Source organism: Boleophthalmus pectinirostris, unplaced genomic scaffold, assembly GCF_026225935.1.
Source record: "Boleophthalmus pectinirostris isolate CB_2022bp ecotype Guang Dong unplaced genomic scaffold, ASM2622593v1 HiC_scaffold_18, whole genome shotgun sequence".
NCBI classification, from domain to species: domain Eukaryota; kingdom Metazoa; phylum Chordata; class Actinopteri; order Gobiiformes; family Gobiidae; genus Boleophthalmus; species Boleophthalmus pectinirostris.
In genome coordinates this window covers 28465840-28481016 of record NW_026571133.1, presented here as the reverse complement: position 1 = coordinate 28481016, position 15177 = coordinate 28465840, and the positions used below count along the sequence as shown (strand labels likewise).

General features: G+C 40.2%; 3 protein-coding genes across 4 annotated transcripts; 1 reads left to right on the top strand and 2 right to left on the bottom strand.

Annotated features, from left to right (window-relative positions):
* Positions 1-369: 369 nt before the first annotated feature.
* Positions 370-3420, top strand: LOC110160532 (zinc finger protein 664). 2 transcript variants are annotated; one of them, XM_055153419.1, is made up of 2 exons: positions 370-678; positions 1021-3420. In XM_055153419.1, exon 2 carries the CDS (start codon positions 1110-1112, stop codon positions 2556-2558), a length of 1449 nt encoding a protein of 482 aa, XP_055009394.1. In that variant the 5' UTR covers positions 370-678; positions 1021-1109; the 3' UTR covers positions 2559-3420. The 2 variants fall into 2 exon arrangements, with proteins under 2 accessions (XP_055009394.1, XP_020780853.1); XM_020925194.2 differs by having other exon boundaries at positions 370-682; positions 1021-3419.
* A 907-nt stretch (positions 3421-4327) lies between these two features.
* On the bottom strand, positions 4328-5228 carry LOC110160623 (proteinase-activated receptor 3). Its single transcript, XM_020925298.2, has one exon. It carries the CDS (start codon positions 5201-5203, stop codon positions 4328-4330), a length of 876 nt encoding a protein of 291 aa, XP_020780957.2. The 5' UTR covers positions 5204-5228.
* Positions 5229-7284: 2056 nt separating this feature from the next.
* On the bottom strand, positions 7285-14599 carry sapcd2 (suppressor APC domain containing 2). The gene is made up of 6 exons (XM_020925211.2): positions 13678-14599; positions 11268-11404; positions 9174-9320; positions 8933-9034; positions 8673-8789; positions 7285-8595 (listed from the first exon to the last, which is right to left on the bottom strand). The coding sequence occupies exons 1-6, from the start codon at positions 14405-14407 to the stop codon at positions 8467-8469; spliced, it is 1362 nt and encodes a 453-aa protein (XP_020780870.1). The 5' UTR covers positions 14408-14599; the 3' UTR covers positions 7285-8466.
* Positions 14600-15177: the final 578 nt, after the last annotated feature.

Sequence of the window (15177 nt, the reverse complement as noted above, 5' to 3'; positions counted from 1 at the left end):
TTTTTTAGGAAACTCACTTGCAAATTTTGACACTTACGGGTGGCGATTTTCTTTTGGGGTTGTTCCTAGGAGGCACTTTCATTCCACAAATTATGTGATTTTTAGCCTTTTTCAGTTATATTTTACGCCAATAGACACAATAATTACTGAAATACAAGCTGATAACGTTTCAAAGTCGTCATTAATGTTAAATATTCTATTAAAATACGTACATCTCATCTGCACTCGATATACAACGTTAATTACTTGCTTATTTTTTAAAGTTATTTTTGTGAGGCTCGGATGTTATACTTTTGTCGCTTTTTTCAAATGCTTGGTGGTGGCTTGTTGCTCTGAAAATCTGGCAACCCCGCGCACCGTTTTGTTTGTTCTACGCACAAGCAGCTGAGTGAGCAACTGCAGAGTCGCACTTACATCCATTTGACGGGATATTCTCCCTTATTTAAAACCACATTGACTTGTGTTCAGCTTTCCTTCAATATGTCCGAGCCTCTAGAGCTCAAAATGTCCTTGGAGTTTTCACTGAATCAGATTTTTAAAGCGACTGTTAGCGACATAATGGAATCAGTGGACAGGACGCTCTGCGAGTATCGGGGAAAAATACAGAGGATCGAGTGCGAAAACGAAGGCCTGAAGCGGCTTTTGTTTTCTCAAAATTGCGCTGAGACGCCCTCAGCAGTAGGTACAGTACTACCAATAGAGTATACTTTGTTTTTTCCAAGCAGCACTGATTAACTCATCAATTTCTCTGCAAGTTGCCAGTATGGCGGCTCCCAGGGTCAGTCTTGATCATTCCTGTTGTGCCTCCACTTAAAGCTAAATCTTAGGTTTATTTGAAAACGAACAGGTTGTAAACCTGTGATAATGAACAAGTTAACAATCATATTTGTTCAGAGACACATAACCGAGTGTTTTGATTTTATGTAATCCACAAGAAGAATAAATGCAAATGCCTTATTTTTTTTACACTACTATTTTTTTAATTCTGCAGTTAAAGTCAAGTAATTATTTCTGTTTTAGTTTTTACAGAAACCCCAGATGGAGCAAGAAAAGAAGCTACTGAACAAAGTGTGGTGTTGGATTGTGTATCTGGACAATCTAAGTTCAAAATGTCCATTTGCAGCAGTGACAAGAAGAGACGAAGGAAACAAAAAGCCACAATGAGAGAGAACCATTCACTGCTGTTCAATTCACCTCCAACAAACGACACAACTAGAGAAAAATGTCCAAGCCTGCCAGTATTAAGGGTTACATACCAGACAGGAAAAAACAAGGCAGAATGTAATTCAGATCAAACAGGAGCAGTTGATCTCTCATATTCTTCATCATTTATGAAACCAATTAAAAAAGAGAGGATTGATGACAGCTATACAGCTGTAGACTCATACACATCTCTGCAGATATCACAAATGAAAGAGGAGCCAGTCAGTGATCACAGTGAAGCTGATCTCAATGAAAGTCATGACTCTGGTTTGGCAACCGCTAACAAGGACTCTCTGATAAAGGCAGAAATAAACCCACATGGTGCAGAGCTCCAACCTGATCAACATCAGGACTCAGACATAGAAGTAGATCCTGGGCTCAATAAAGAGTTCATGCCATTGGAAGAGGAGCCAGAGGAGGGGGGTGATTCTGAAGACTTTTTGGATATGCGTGATAATTTTTTGCGTTGTCCAGTTTGTCCTGAAACGTTCAGTCGTGCAGCATTGCTCAACATGCACCTGAAGTTACATAAAGGTGAGAAGATCCATGGTTGTTCCTACTGTGGAAAGCGATTTAGTCGTGCTGAGGTTCTGAAAGCCCACAAGAGGACTCACACTGGAGAGCGTCCATACAGCTGTAACCTGTGTAGTAAAACCTATGCCCACCCAAGCCAGCTGAGAGTGCACAAGCGCCTGCACACAGGTGAGAAGCCTTACACATGCTCCTTCTGTGATCGAAGCTTCACGGAGCACAACCAGCTCAAAGTGCATGTGAGGACTCACACTGGGGAGCGGCCTTACGCCTGCAAAGACTGTGGCAAAACTTTTAGTAACGCAGGCAATCTGCGCATCCATGAGAGGATCCACACAGGAGAGAAGCCCTACTGTTGTGCTCAGTGTGGGAAGAGATTCAATGGTTTGGGGGACCTCAAGACTCACTACAGGATCCACACCGGGGAGCGACCTTACACCTGTGAGCTGTGCAAAAAGACATTCAGCCAGACCGGCCACCTTACTATACACATGAGAATGCACACAGGAGAGCGTCCATACAGCTGCAATGAGTGTGGGAAGAGATTCACTGTGGCCAGCAGTCTGAAGCTGCACCTGAGGACTCATACAGGGGAGAAGGAGTACTCCTGCTCCTACTGCAGCAAGAGATTCAGCCGTGCTGGCCACCTCAAGCGACATGAGCTGGTCCACACCAAAGAGAGGGTGTACCTCTGCAGCCACTGTGGGAAGACCTACACTGACCAGTCCTCACTGAGAAAGCACCAGAAACTGCATGAAGCCCAAGAACAGACTTCAGAGGGTACCAGCTGTGGGACTGAACCAAACAATGTCATGCTGGACTGAAAACGATAAAATACAAGACTTTTAAAGAGGACATAGTTATGTGTAATCGTCATATATCAGCTTTAACCACAGATGTGTGGTGTGTTAATGTGAGTTGACCTTGATTTGTGGAATTTAGGATTGTTAAACAAATTATACCACTAACTTAAGATGTTTTCCTTGTTCATTGACTGTGTTGGTGACACATCAAAGGACCTACAGTGAAATATGATTGTATGTATTTTTGTTGTCAAAAATACTGGATGATTGTAATACTGTACCTGCTCAGAGGCACCCAGAAAGATTTGCAGTTATCAGTAATTGCACATGTTTGTAATGTATGTAATACAGTGATATACACTGTAGACTACACATAAAGTCACTTAGTTGGAAATATTGATCATATTCTCCTGAACTTATAATGTTGTATGGTCTTAAATGTTACTGCCAGTATATTGGGCCCTAAAAACAGCATAGACAAAACAGTGGCTCTTAAAATGGGGTCCAGGCACCACGGTGACCCTGATCATTATTTAAATACTACAATTTCTTATTTTATGCTATCCCAAACATATTGTTCTTAATGGGAACAGCTACATCAAGAAAATGAGGATGCGATTGTATTTGGTTTTATACATGGTTTAAAATTCTTGGAGGATCTGTAGGGGGTCTTTAGGATATTTTAATACAAGGGACCACTCCCTGGCCCCTATGGGGCACTAGAGTTAGCTGTAAGGAGTATAAATCCCACCTAAAAAGAAAGAATTGGCAGGGAATTGGCACTAGTGTTCAAATGTGCAAAGGCATATGATTTTTGACTGTGCCTTTAGAGGTTCATTGTGTTTTTGTGGCGAAGGTGAGCTAAATAAATACATTTTAACTATTCCACTGGTCTGTTTTTATTGCTTTGGAAGGCAAACATGCTTAAAGTCTTCTATGCACCTTCATTTGTGTCTGTTTGCACAGTGCAAATTAACCTGCACAGTTGTCAGTAGCTTGAACATTTGAATATGTGATATGTATATGTAACTGAACTGAAGGGGTGAAATATTTTTGTTAGAGCCCATGACTGAAAGTTCTAGTGATTCTTTTTTTTTTTTTTTTTTTTGAGAATAAAGACCAGAATACATGTGTTATTACAGCACCACTTTTATTAAAAAGGCATTCAAACACATCTTTCTCAGTACATTGACAATTGTGTGGTGTATGCATTTAAAAGTATGAAACAACCTCTTTTTGAAATGTCCCCAATTATCTTATTCACTATTAGATATTTTACAACTACAACTAACCCAGACTGCTGCCTAATGCATTTTTGAATTACAGGACCATTTCTGGTCAAAAAAGTCTACAGCACACCAGCTCCTAAAATATTGCCAAATCATCTCTTAGGAAAGAAAGTTGTGTAGCAAAAATAGTCCACGCCACTGTGTCTAGTTCTTTACATTTCATAATTATTTTGCTTTATTTTTTGGATCAGAGGTTTGCTCACTCAAATGGTAAATTATTAAATTTACTCAAATTAGATTTTTTTTTTCAAGGCACAGGTGGCAATACCTCAAGGCACACTAGCGTTCTTGATAAAACTGGGCCTAAACAGTACCCATAATTATTTATTAATTAATTTGTTTTCTATTGCAAACCATTCTGACAGTGAGCATTTTTGCTAAACCAACTTTATTGCCAACACTTTGTACATTTTATACAGTTAGACTGTCCCTAATACTAAAACGTTCCAAATCAACTTGCAAATATTTTAATGCTTCACCTAGTAGTGTTTGATATGTGTGCTATGCTTGACTGGTCTGACAGCAGTTCAGTCTCAGGGGCAGCTCTTTGGACAGATAGAGCATGGGCTGAATGCTGCTGCTGAAGTCCATCAAACCAAATGCCACATAGTGAATGTAGCAACGGAAAACATCAGGAGAGAAGTACTCTTGAAAGGGGAACAGGGCCACAGGGGGGAAGTAGTTGAACACAATAATGGCCAGGATAATCAGTACCATTTTGAATGCTCTCTTCTTCACTGGATGCATTTCATCTCTGCCTGGCCCAGACTGACGCAGCGCCCACAAAATGGCAATGTTACAGAAAACCATGAAGCCAAATGCTGCAAGGATCATTCCCGTGAACACCTTCTCGAAGTTGACAATGTTGCCTACACACTTTGCTGCAGCATAGGCTAAAATGACAAGCCAGACCAAAATGGCAAGAACTGCTCTGTGCTTGCGGTCTTTAAGCTCTGTGAATGTTATGGGATGGACCACAGCCATGTAGCGGTCCAGGCAGATGCATGACAAAAAGAGAGGAGAGGAGTCCTTTATGCCATAGAAGAAACGCAGAACATACCAAGTGCTGCTGGTGGTCAGGAAGACTATGTTGGCCAGTTCTAGAGGTGGTATGAGGCAGAAGAAAACATCCAATATGGCTAGATGGAGAATGAAAATATCAGAGGTAGACGAGTCTCCTTTGTTTTTATGGATGAGCCACAGCACCATGATGTTGGCTGGAATCCCGAGGAACATGTTTATGAACTGTAGTGTCAGATACCAGATCAAGACAGCAGGCATTTTTATACAAAGCTCATAGACTGTCTTCTCCTCTGTGGTGTTACCGGGTCTATGAGAAATGAAGAGCAATGAGGAGTTTATGTAGAGGAGCTCCATCACAGGTTTCTTCCAAAGGCACCAGTAAGATACAAGCTGTAAAAACAGCACAGAGAGAAAACACATTTAGAAACAATTGTTTAACTTTCCATTACAAGCCTAGAAATCTTGTGAAGATTATTGCATTTTAGTGCCATGGTTACTTTGTCTGTCACTTGCGTTTGATTGAAAGAAACAATAATACATGTTTCAATTCAACAGTCACACAGGATGTTACAAGGAGACCGCAATTGCACGGCATTATGCCATGGTAATGCAGTTGAACCATACAGACCCTCATCCAACACCTGAGCATTCACACTTTGTCAGACCGTCATATTATGTTGTCCCCTACAGCAAATGAAAAAAAATGAATCTTTCTATGTTTACAGATGTTGAAATTGGTCCCAACAATAAACTAAATTTACAAACTTAAAATACTTAACAACAACAGATAACAAAACCAACATGTTAAGTGAATATTCAAGTGAAGATTTGTACCATAACCATGCAAATAGCTTTACAGATTTGCATATTTATCATTACATATAGATTATTGTTTGTATAGATTTACCCTTTATAGCAATGTCAGGGTCAAATATTTAGTTTATAAAACTTTGATGCTTTGTTTTACTGAAAGCAATGGTTTTATATTCGCTCTACCAAGTCCGCTGTAAGGACCTAGTCTCACTATCTTCCCATCATAACATGTAAATGAGCAGATGGCAAACAGAGCCTTGTGTTCTTCCCAACATACGGATATCAGCAGACCTTAACAAAGGCTGGTGTATAAATATTGCCCCTGTCAGGAACATATATGAAGAATACATAGAGACCTCATACAACTCTGCCTTGCAGTGTAAATTTGTACTCCTATAGGGTAAAGGTTAGATGCCAATTAATGCAAAAAGTTGCTTACCTGTTTGAGAATATCTCTTCTTTGCCTATTGAGCGATTAGTTTGGTCTCATCCGGGTGTCCCCCTCTTCATGTGAGCAGCTCTCATAGATGACTGGAAATGCCTTCTGGAAGATGACACTTGGGATGCTGCTTCACACAGACATCCAATCATCGAGCAGACGTGAGGGCGTGGAGAGGTCCTTATGTTTATGAGGCCCGAGCACCTTTGCCACACAGTTTACATAAAATTACACTCAAAGTTATTTATCCAGGTGAAGTACAAGCCAAAAACATCAACAACAACAGCAGCAGCAACAACTAAACATGCATTTGTATTTTACTTTGAACAAATACAACAGCAAACTTTAAGTAAAGCAATTTTCATTCATTCTGATTGACAATGATGCAACAAGCCTTTGGTGCCTGATGGAAAATTGGCAGTAAACAACTGATGCAAGAAAATCACTTCTGATTCAATTCACTGTAACTCCGTGTAATGTGTTACATGTTTGGAGGTGAGCTCATGCTGCACATAGGAAAGTATTCCTCAAAAACCTCTACACGTACTTATTAGAGCAAGTTAACACCTGTACTCTGGCATACTTAAACAAATCCACCACACACATAATCTTTAATATACCATTTTAGAATTTATTCAGATTTATTTTTACCTTTTTAAGTGGGAAAAAGTGAAAAATAACAGTAAAGAATAAAAATGATAACAAAGTAGATATTTTACATAACTTGATCCATGTCTAAATTAATTATAAGATAAAGTACGTATTTTATCAATTAAATCACTTACCACCATTTATGTTCCGCCTTCCAACAGGAATTTTTGACATCTTCTACACTTATTGTCATCCTAAGGTATCCTTCTTTTCACTATCAGGCTTGGGCTTATTTGGCAAGATATTACTTTAGCTGTAGCTTATATCATTATTCAGAATTTGCATGGCCTCTACTCTTTAAACAAATACAAATGCATTTTTAAATAAAGGCAAGCCTGTATTCTAGTGTCAGGGCATGCAGCTATTTGAACAGCTTTAGCGCCTATAGACTACATCTCAACCTTAGTTAGATTAAGCTGGGTTTGCCATTTTATTCTAATTATTTGTCCTATAGTTTAATTAATTAACATTTTGTTTATAGCATGTTAGTTACCCTTGCTCTCTCTATGGCTCACACAAAAACACACACAGCTTTTTTGATCTTATTTATTCTAAATTTAGTGATGACACTTTTATTCACAAATAACATGGTTTGAGCAGCTTCAAACTTACAATCACAAAGTCAAAAGACACATCAATGCCTTATCCTGCCATTTAAGAATGCAGCTATCCCGTAAGTACCATAAAATTTTTCACTGCCTCAAAACAAAGCAAAACAAGAGCTGTTTTTATCTATCTACCCCCACTGACATCAATGTTTTCTATTGTGCTTAGTGATTAAATGCATGTGTATTACATATTTAAAAAACATGTTCTCACAGCTTTAGTAATTCTGCTGTAAACTAGCTCTATAAAATACAATGTGTAAACACACCACTAAAGGCAGTGGCTGTGACCCTGAAACACCAAACTGATACCAAAGTAAAACATGTGCCATCTGCAAAGCTCATACTGAGACACATTCAGCCTGTGCTTTTTTAAAATTTTCTGCTACGTGCAAAACTTTCTCATCTCTCTTCTTCTACATCCTAAAACTGTCTTCTGTGACATTTCTGTCCTGAAACATGCCGTAACAAATCCAACATGCTACTGCAAATGAAAAACGCCATCTTCTGTAGTGAATGGACCCACAAAACATCACAGGTTTAAACTAAAGTGAAAATAATATTAGCACCTTTTAGATGAAAGTACAAACCTAAAATATAAGTGATAGATCACTGCAAGCAGACTATTTTGTCAGTCATTAAAAAGATGGCATTTTATTTTGTCTTCCCATGCTGTGAGAAAGAGGTCTTGACTGGAACAATGAGCTGTCCCTAATGCTTTGGGACCTTGTGGCCAGATAGTCTTTGGAGAATAGAACATGAAATGTTACAGGTGCTGCCATCTTGTAAGAAAGAAAGTGATGAGGTCTCTAGAGATACTTTTCAATGAAACAGTTAAATGTTTTAGTGGAACTCTAAAGGTCACAGAGTTTGCTGTGGAACAAAAAGTCTTTAAACAACAGCCTCTGATAGAGCAGGACTCTTGGGACTGGTCACATCCCTGTAGAGCATGTTTGCGGTCTGGAGTGGTAGTATTACCGGGTTAAAGGTGCGTTACTGTCATATCTGGACAGCTGGGTAAACAAAAGGCTAGGAGTGCATCGATTTGTCTCCTCAGCAGTTTGAGTCTTTATACAGAGAGGTTTGTTGAAAAGTGTCAAGTGGCGTTATCAGATAAAAGTTGAGTCCAGGGTGCTTGCATCTTGTGAACTGCGAGCACGAGCTTCAAAAAGCTGTTTTATCAAAGCGGACTTCTCCTGCTCCAGCTGAGTGATGCGTTCACTCTTCTCTGACACCTCCTGGACAAAGGAAGAAAAAATAGTGAAGATGTGAAGTAGAACAGTGAGTTAAGTATTTTGGGCTTTTCTTTGTGAACCTGTGTGAGGAGTCTGTTTTGGTCCTTTAGTCTCTGGATGGCTTGGGGAGGGGCTGGAGGTGGAGGCTGTGAGCTGCTGGACAGTGGAGACGTCTGACTTCCACTGGGGGAAAGAGACTGCCAAAAATATACATTTTGTTTACACTATCTGGCCCTTACTGATAATAAAAAAACACAAATTGTAACATCACAATGTTATGTCAATATGCACTAACTGTCAAGATATCATTTGAATAACTATTATGTAACATGGTACATACCATCCCTGTGCAGGTAATAAGGTCACTCAGGCATCGGTTGACTTCTTGGAGTTTTGGAATTAAAACATTCATGCGACATTGTGTTGCTTCATTAAAGAAATCCTTAAAATATATATAAAAAAATATGATGTATACACATATAAATACAAGTGTTTTGAATATGTGTAGGCTTATTCAAAATATAAAACATATAAATGTTAAGATAAAATATTGATCTCAAAGTTTAGCTGTCTTTACTCACTGTGCACTTTGAATTCTGGCCGATCTGTCTCTGCCTCTCAGTGACATTGTGGATTTGGCTCTGGTACCACTCCCGGGCCCGTTCAACCACCTCAAGGCCCGCCAGCAGGGAGTCCTTCTCCTGCTCCAGCTCCTTCATTTGCTTTAGCTGTGTGACGGTAAGGAAAAAAATAAACAAACATCTGAACACATTTGATCTAAAACTCATGGAGATGTGAGAAAGCAAGCTGAACAACTTTGACGCAGAGCAGACTGCCAAAACATGAATACCTAATGTTAAATATCAAAAGTAAAAAATCTTGCTTTTTGCTCTGCTCGGTTTACGTAATGCAGAATCTGTAGCATAGTTTTCCATTCCAGAAAAAAAGTGCTTTTTTTCTTCATCATACCATATGTCCTAGTTAGAAGCATGTTTTAAATGTATCTATTAATGGAGGGGACTTTGGTACTGTGCTATGCTGTAGTGTTACTCAGTCAGGCATCCGCACTCACATCTTTTCACCAAGGGCATGTGCAGCAATAGTCCTTTTGTGATGTTTAGACAATGGCGTGGTACCAATTGTGCCAAACTCTCTCCCATCGAGAACAATGTTTTGAGGAGCCATCATTCTGGCACCATGGTAACCGTGCAGCCACCTAAGAATGGGGTAAACAGCAGAGCCACTTCTACTGTGGCCGCCCCATGTGTGTGTTCACATGTGTGTGAAAGAGAAAGGGTTTGTGTGCCGGCTGTATTGAGTTATGCTGACCGGGCGGACACAGTCTAGGCCTCAGCGTGGCTGGCATTTAGCCACTTGGTGTGTCATCTCCCTAAAAACTTGTTTGTACATTCATTTGTGCTGGACATCAGGGTAAAAAGACAAACATCAAACTCAATAAAAAAAACTGTAAGAAAGTAACTGGAGAAATAGGGGGTGGGTTTGATGTTTACAATATGAATTACTTTTGTGTCAGATACATGTTGGGGAACAGGACTATTTTAAAGGACGGCTGGTTTTCAAAGGGCATCGTAGGATGGAGATAACTAAACTGGAAGTTGCATTTTGGTTTGTTTGTCTGAGCACTTGTTTCACATCCCTGCTGATTCAGTTGTCAATGAACAATAACACATATGTCACAATAATAGAACTACAGGGCATGGAAAACAAAAGTACAACATAAAGGTCTTTTGAACTGCAGTCACAATACAATAACAGTAGACAAACTATCCCCATTTGAGGTTAATTAAATATTTCAACATGCTCAGAAAATGACAACTGGAATAAAGAATAATGTTGGTGCCAAACAAAGAGGACAAAAAGAACCATAACAAAAAGAACCGTAACTTTGTTTCCTCTGATACACTTGACACAATGCAATTGACGATACTGCCCTGTCCACTACTACCAAAGCAAGCAAAGTACCTCAAATCCTACTATAAACAATATCAAAGATTGGTTTCATTTCCTCCAGTCCCTTGTCCCATGCCTTGATCTCACTCTAATCCTACTCACCCAGAGGAAAAAGTGTACTGCCTTGCTGCTGCAGAGACTATTGCTGAGGGGGATGAAAACCGTTGTATAAGCAGCCCACACAGCCGTCCAGGTTGGGCCAGGTGGTCCTAACGAGTCCTCCACTTGTCCCAGGCCCCTGGGCCCGACCCGACTCACTACCATCAGGGCAGCAGCGGGCCAAGGTGGCCTGGGTGGGAGGTACACGCTGAGGGGGAGGAAAGGAGGGGGGGTTTGGTCAGTGGCCCCTCCAGACGCAGAGACTGGGAGCACGTAGAAATAAAGACCAAAAATGGAGGAAAGAAAAAGAGAGAGAAGGCAAGCCTTGAAGAGGCAGAGATGGGGAGTGAAAACAGGCATGAGCTGGGACTGTGGGGTGGGAGGGGCCCAGCGAGGGGGACACAGGGGGCAGTGGGATGGGAGGGGTAAGTAGCGACCAATTGGAAGTGAAATGTTGAAATCCTCACTGGAAAGCCTTTACAATTCTATTCTCATGGGATTTCTTTTTGTTCTGCTATGTCTACATCAAACAACAATTCAGATAAGTTGTCTCTACCCTCCCCTCTGAGATTATGACATAATCAAATTGTAGAATAAGTACTAACCATGCCATAGTCCACTCCATTGGATATAGTGTGCCGTCTCTGCTCCTCACGACTCCTCCCATGACGTCTAGACCCACCAGTAAGTCCTGTTGCTGATTCACTCTGAGATCTTGGTAAACCTGATTTCCCAACACCACCTGAGCAAGATAAGAGGAGGTGAAGGATTAAATCACAACTAAACTTCCTATTCCTGTAACTAAACTTGTACCCTAGTTTTATGAAGGCAGATTGTTAAAGAACTCTATACTAACAATTTAATAACTAACACATTAGTTTGCCTGTAATAATTTATGAAAAAGGATATTCATTATACAGGCAAGGATTTTTTGCAGGCAGCCTACTTCAAAATGATTTCTCACTGTCCGCTTGATGCAGCCTAATGAAACGACCACATGAGGGAGCTAAATGCAGCAAATCTGTCTGACAATTTAGACGTGTGTAAAAAAAAATTTCTCTTGTATAATAAGTAATGATTATAATGTATTTATATATGTATATATGTATTATTAAAAGACTGACAAGTTGTGTATATGTGCATCTTGCCAATTAGAATTCAGAAATGTTACACGATACAACCAGGATACAACATCTTGTTTTATATGGAAAAATAAAAGGCATTTTTTAATTTAATTCTAGTGGTGTTTTATGTAAAAAAAAAAAAAAAAAAAAAAGATTTATTAGTGGTTAAAAAGTGTCCAACTCTAACAGATCTATGTGAAAGTAACCTGGCATTTCAGCATATCAATGTGAATGTGCAGTGAGTGTACAATTCACTTGTCTTATCTTTGTCCAATTTGATTTTTTCTTTAAATTAAAGTAATAATTTCACTTTTTCTGTAAACACACAAGTACTGTTCTGGCCTGCCTATTCTAATCTTCTCTAATCCATCAGGTTTTGGTGCATGTGACAGATTACACTATTTTCCTGTTGCTGCAAAATTTACTGACTTGTCATCACTCAAACTGTACTTTTCTATCATTTCAAATAGAAATGGAAATGAAGTATGGGTAATTGCTGTTGGAAGTTGAATGCACGTGTCTGGATTGTTCGCTAATATACTGGCTGTGTAAATCCATGTATGTAAGTGTTAGCAATGTCCTGACTGCAGCGAGACTCCCCCAGGGCACGAGAGTCAAAGAGTCATGGTTATAGCTCTAGACAGGCCTGTTGTAAAGGAATCAAACAAGAGCCTACAGACTCATGATTAGGGGTTTTTAATCAACTTCTATCAACCAATTATTATATCATATAATCATTACATAAGTGAGATCTATTGAGCGTATGAGGCTGTAAGTAACATGCATTGAAAAGGTTAGCCAAAAGCAGAAGCTGTATTGTATTTGTTGTATTTTGGTGAACATATATATATATATATATAGGTTCACAATATACGTATCAATTATATTATCAATAAATATGTAAATTTAAAGGAAATGATATCCAACATGTTAATATTGAATATAGGGTTGATATTATTATATAATATCTCATTCTAAAATAGCTGCAGAAAGAACTGATAAACATCTCCTCATGATATAATGTTAAACTGTGTACATGTAAGTGCCATAGATTTAAGTAAAAGAAACGCTAAGTTACAACACATGTGACCATAACAGCTTACAAAGGATATGGGAAAAACTATAGAGGCTCTAAACATGTACAAGAATCTCACACAACCCCCAACACTTCACCACCTTCACTCAACTTGAGAGACTCTCACATCTTACAGAAGGGTCCCAACTAACCCAGCTCTGAGGTTATGACCCCCAGGACACCTGAGCTTAAATTTACTATCTTGAAGTTTGAAACATAGACCACATTCTTCAGGTTAATGACCATAAAACATCAAAGCTTTTCCTTGAGCACTCACGCAAAAGCTGCCCAGCACAATTATTAGGGTGAAGAAATATGGATCAAATTACTCTAATTTGTATATAATATAATGGCAATCATCTTGCCAGACACTGATAGGAATTAGACTACGAGCTCTATGTTGCCAAAATTCCAGTAGAAGACGTATCAGCTCAGTTATGCGTGCATTGAATGTCTGCTCTTGGGAAAAATGTGCTCTCCTTCAGTTCAGTCATTCAAAAAGGGCTGGGCTCAATAACACACCTGGCAGGAAAACGTGCAGTAGCCTATTCCTTATGACTTAGCATGTCCCCGACATAGAAATGTTGATGTTAATTATTGTGTACTGTCTGGAATAGGAAAATGTAGGCCTGTTATTTTGTTGACACTGTATAATTTTATGACATTGGATGAATTGTGTCCTTTCTCTTTATAAAAATATCTTAGACTCTTGATGTAGTCTGACTATCTCCTCTAATTATGATAAACATACATTCCAGTAGTGGAGTGTCAGAGGAATGCACATCCCTTGAACTCTTGTGTTTACGCTACACTTACTTGGTCTTGAAAGCCGAGGAGACTCTAAGTCCAGAGACTCTATGGACCTGATCCCGCCCGGCTGAGTGTGACCTAGTCTGGGCACATGATTCTGGTCCATCCGATAACAACCGGCTTCAGGAGCGACAGGGATACGCTCCAGACTCCTCCCAGGCCTGTCCACGCCATACCGCGGAGGTGCACAGGCGGTGAACACAGCCTCCTCCGGCCTGCTCAGGAGCTGATGCTGGGTGTTTGTCAAGTTGCTCGGGCCAAGCGGACGGACCTTGTTTTCAGGCACAGGGATAGGGGCAGATTTAGCAGGCTGTTTTAGTGCAGATTGGGGGTGAACTGTTGCCTGAACTTTCATGTGGTTCTCCGGATTGAGCATAGAGTACCGTAAACCCGCAACAAAGCGCTCGAACGAGAGGCAGCCATGTGGCGGAGCGACCCTACGCAAACACCCCAGCACACCCGCGGGGAGATCTCGGGTGTCTGCCCCCTGCCAGCGGCTCTCTATCTCTGAAATGTGGACGTACCCCCTGCCGCTGTCATCCAGGATGTCAAACAAAGTTCTTAGGCTGTGAAGAAACGCTTTTGGCAGTCCATCTATAGAATAATCACTTTCTTTGAACTGGATAATTTTGACAGCTTTTCCCTGGGTTACCTCTTTCCTCAGCCCGACTCTGCCGTAAATTCCGGACCCATTCATTTTGAAGCTATGTTTGTGGTCCGTCGCAGTTAAAGCCATGGAGAAGTTGAAAAATGTCCCCCAGTGAGCATTCAGTAATCTAAAAAAACAATAAAAGCTCTGCACATTCTTCTAACTCCAGTTTAGTCCTGTGATCTTTTGTGTAGCTCTCATGCCTAAGCACCACACTGCACAGCCTAGTCTAAGCATAGACTGTATGAGTGTTTGTGGCACTAACTTGTTCATACTTTCCTTTTTTCTGTCAAGCACCGCCTTCAAACCGCCGAGTTAACCGAGGACGCCTATTGGCCGAGGCTCGCGCTGCGCCTTGCGGATTGGCCCAGGTCCGGACAAGGCTCCAGTTTGAGTTGTGCTTTTGTTATTACCAAGTTGGGACGTTATTCATAAAGCCTGAATATGATCTTATTAATCATCGTCATAGAAAGCACTATGAGTCACTTACAGTGAAATAATGGCAACTAAACACACTAAAACCCGGTTTTATATATGTTATAAGTAGCACACCATTATAGATCTATTTAATTCTAGCCTTTTAGCGTATTCCTATTTTGTAGCCTAGGCTCTCCGCAGTGGTCACAAGTTTGCCTTTCTTAGAACCACTCAAGCACAATGTGAACGTTTACTCAAAACGTGTCCAGACGTGCCTCTCATCTCTCAACTTTAACTCGGGTAAAGAAGAGTTGAAAGTACAGATAGGGCTTGTCCCATTGTCACAATGGACTTCCTACTTATTACCTCTCAAACTCCTGCTGTTTCCTGCCTGAACAGATGTATTCATTATCAGGATTAACATTTTTTTCTGCAGTCAC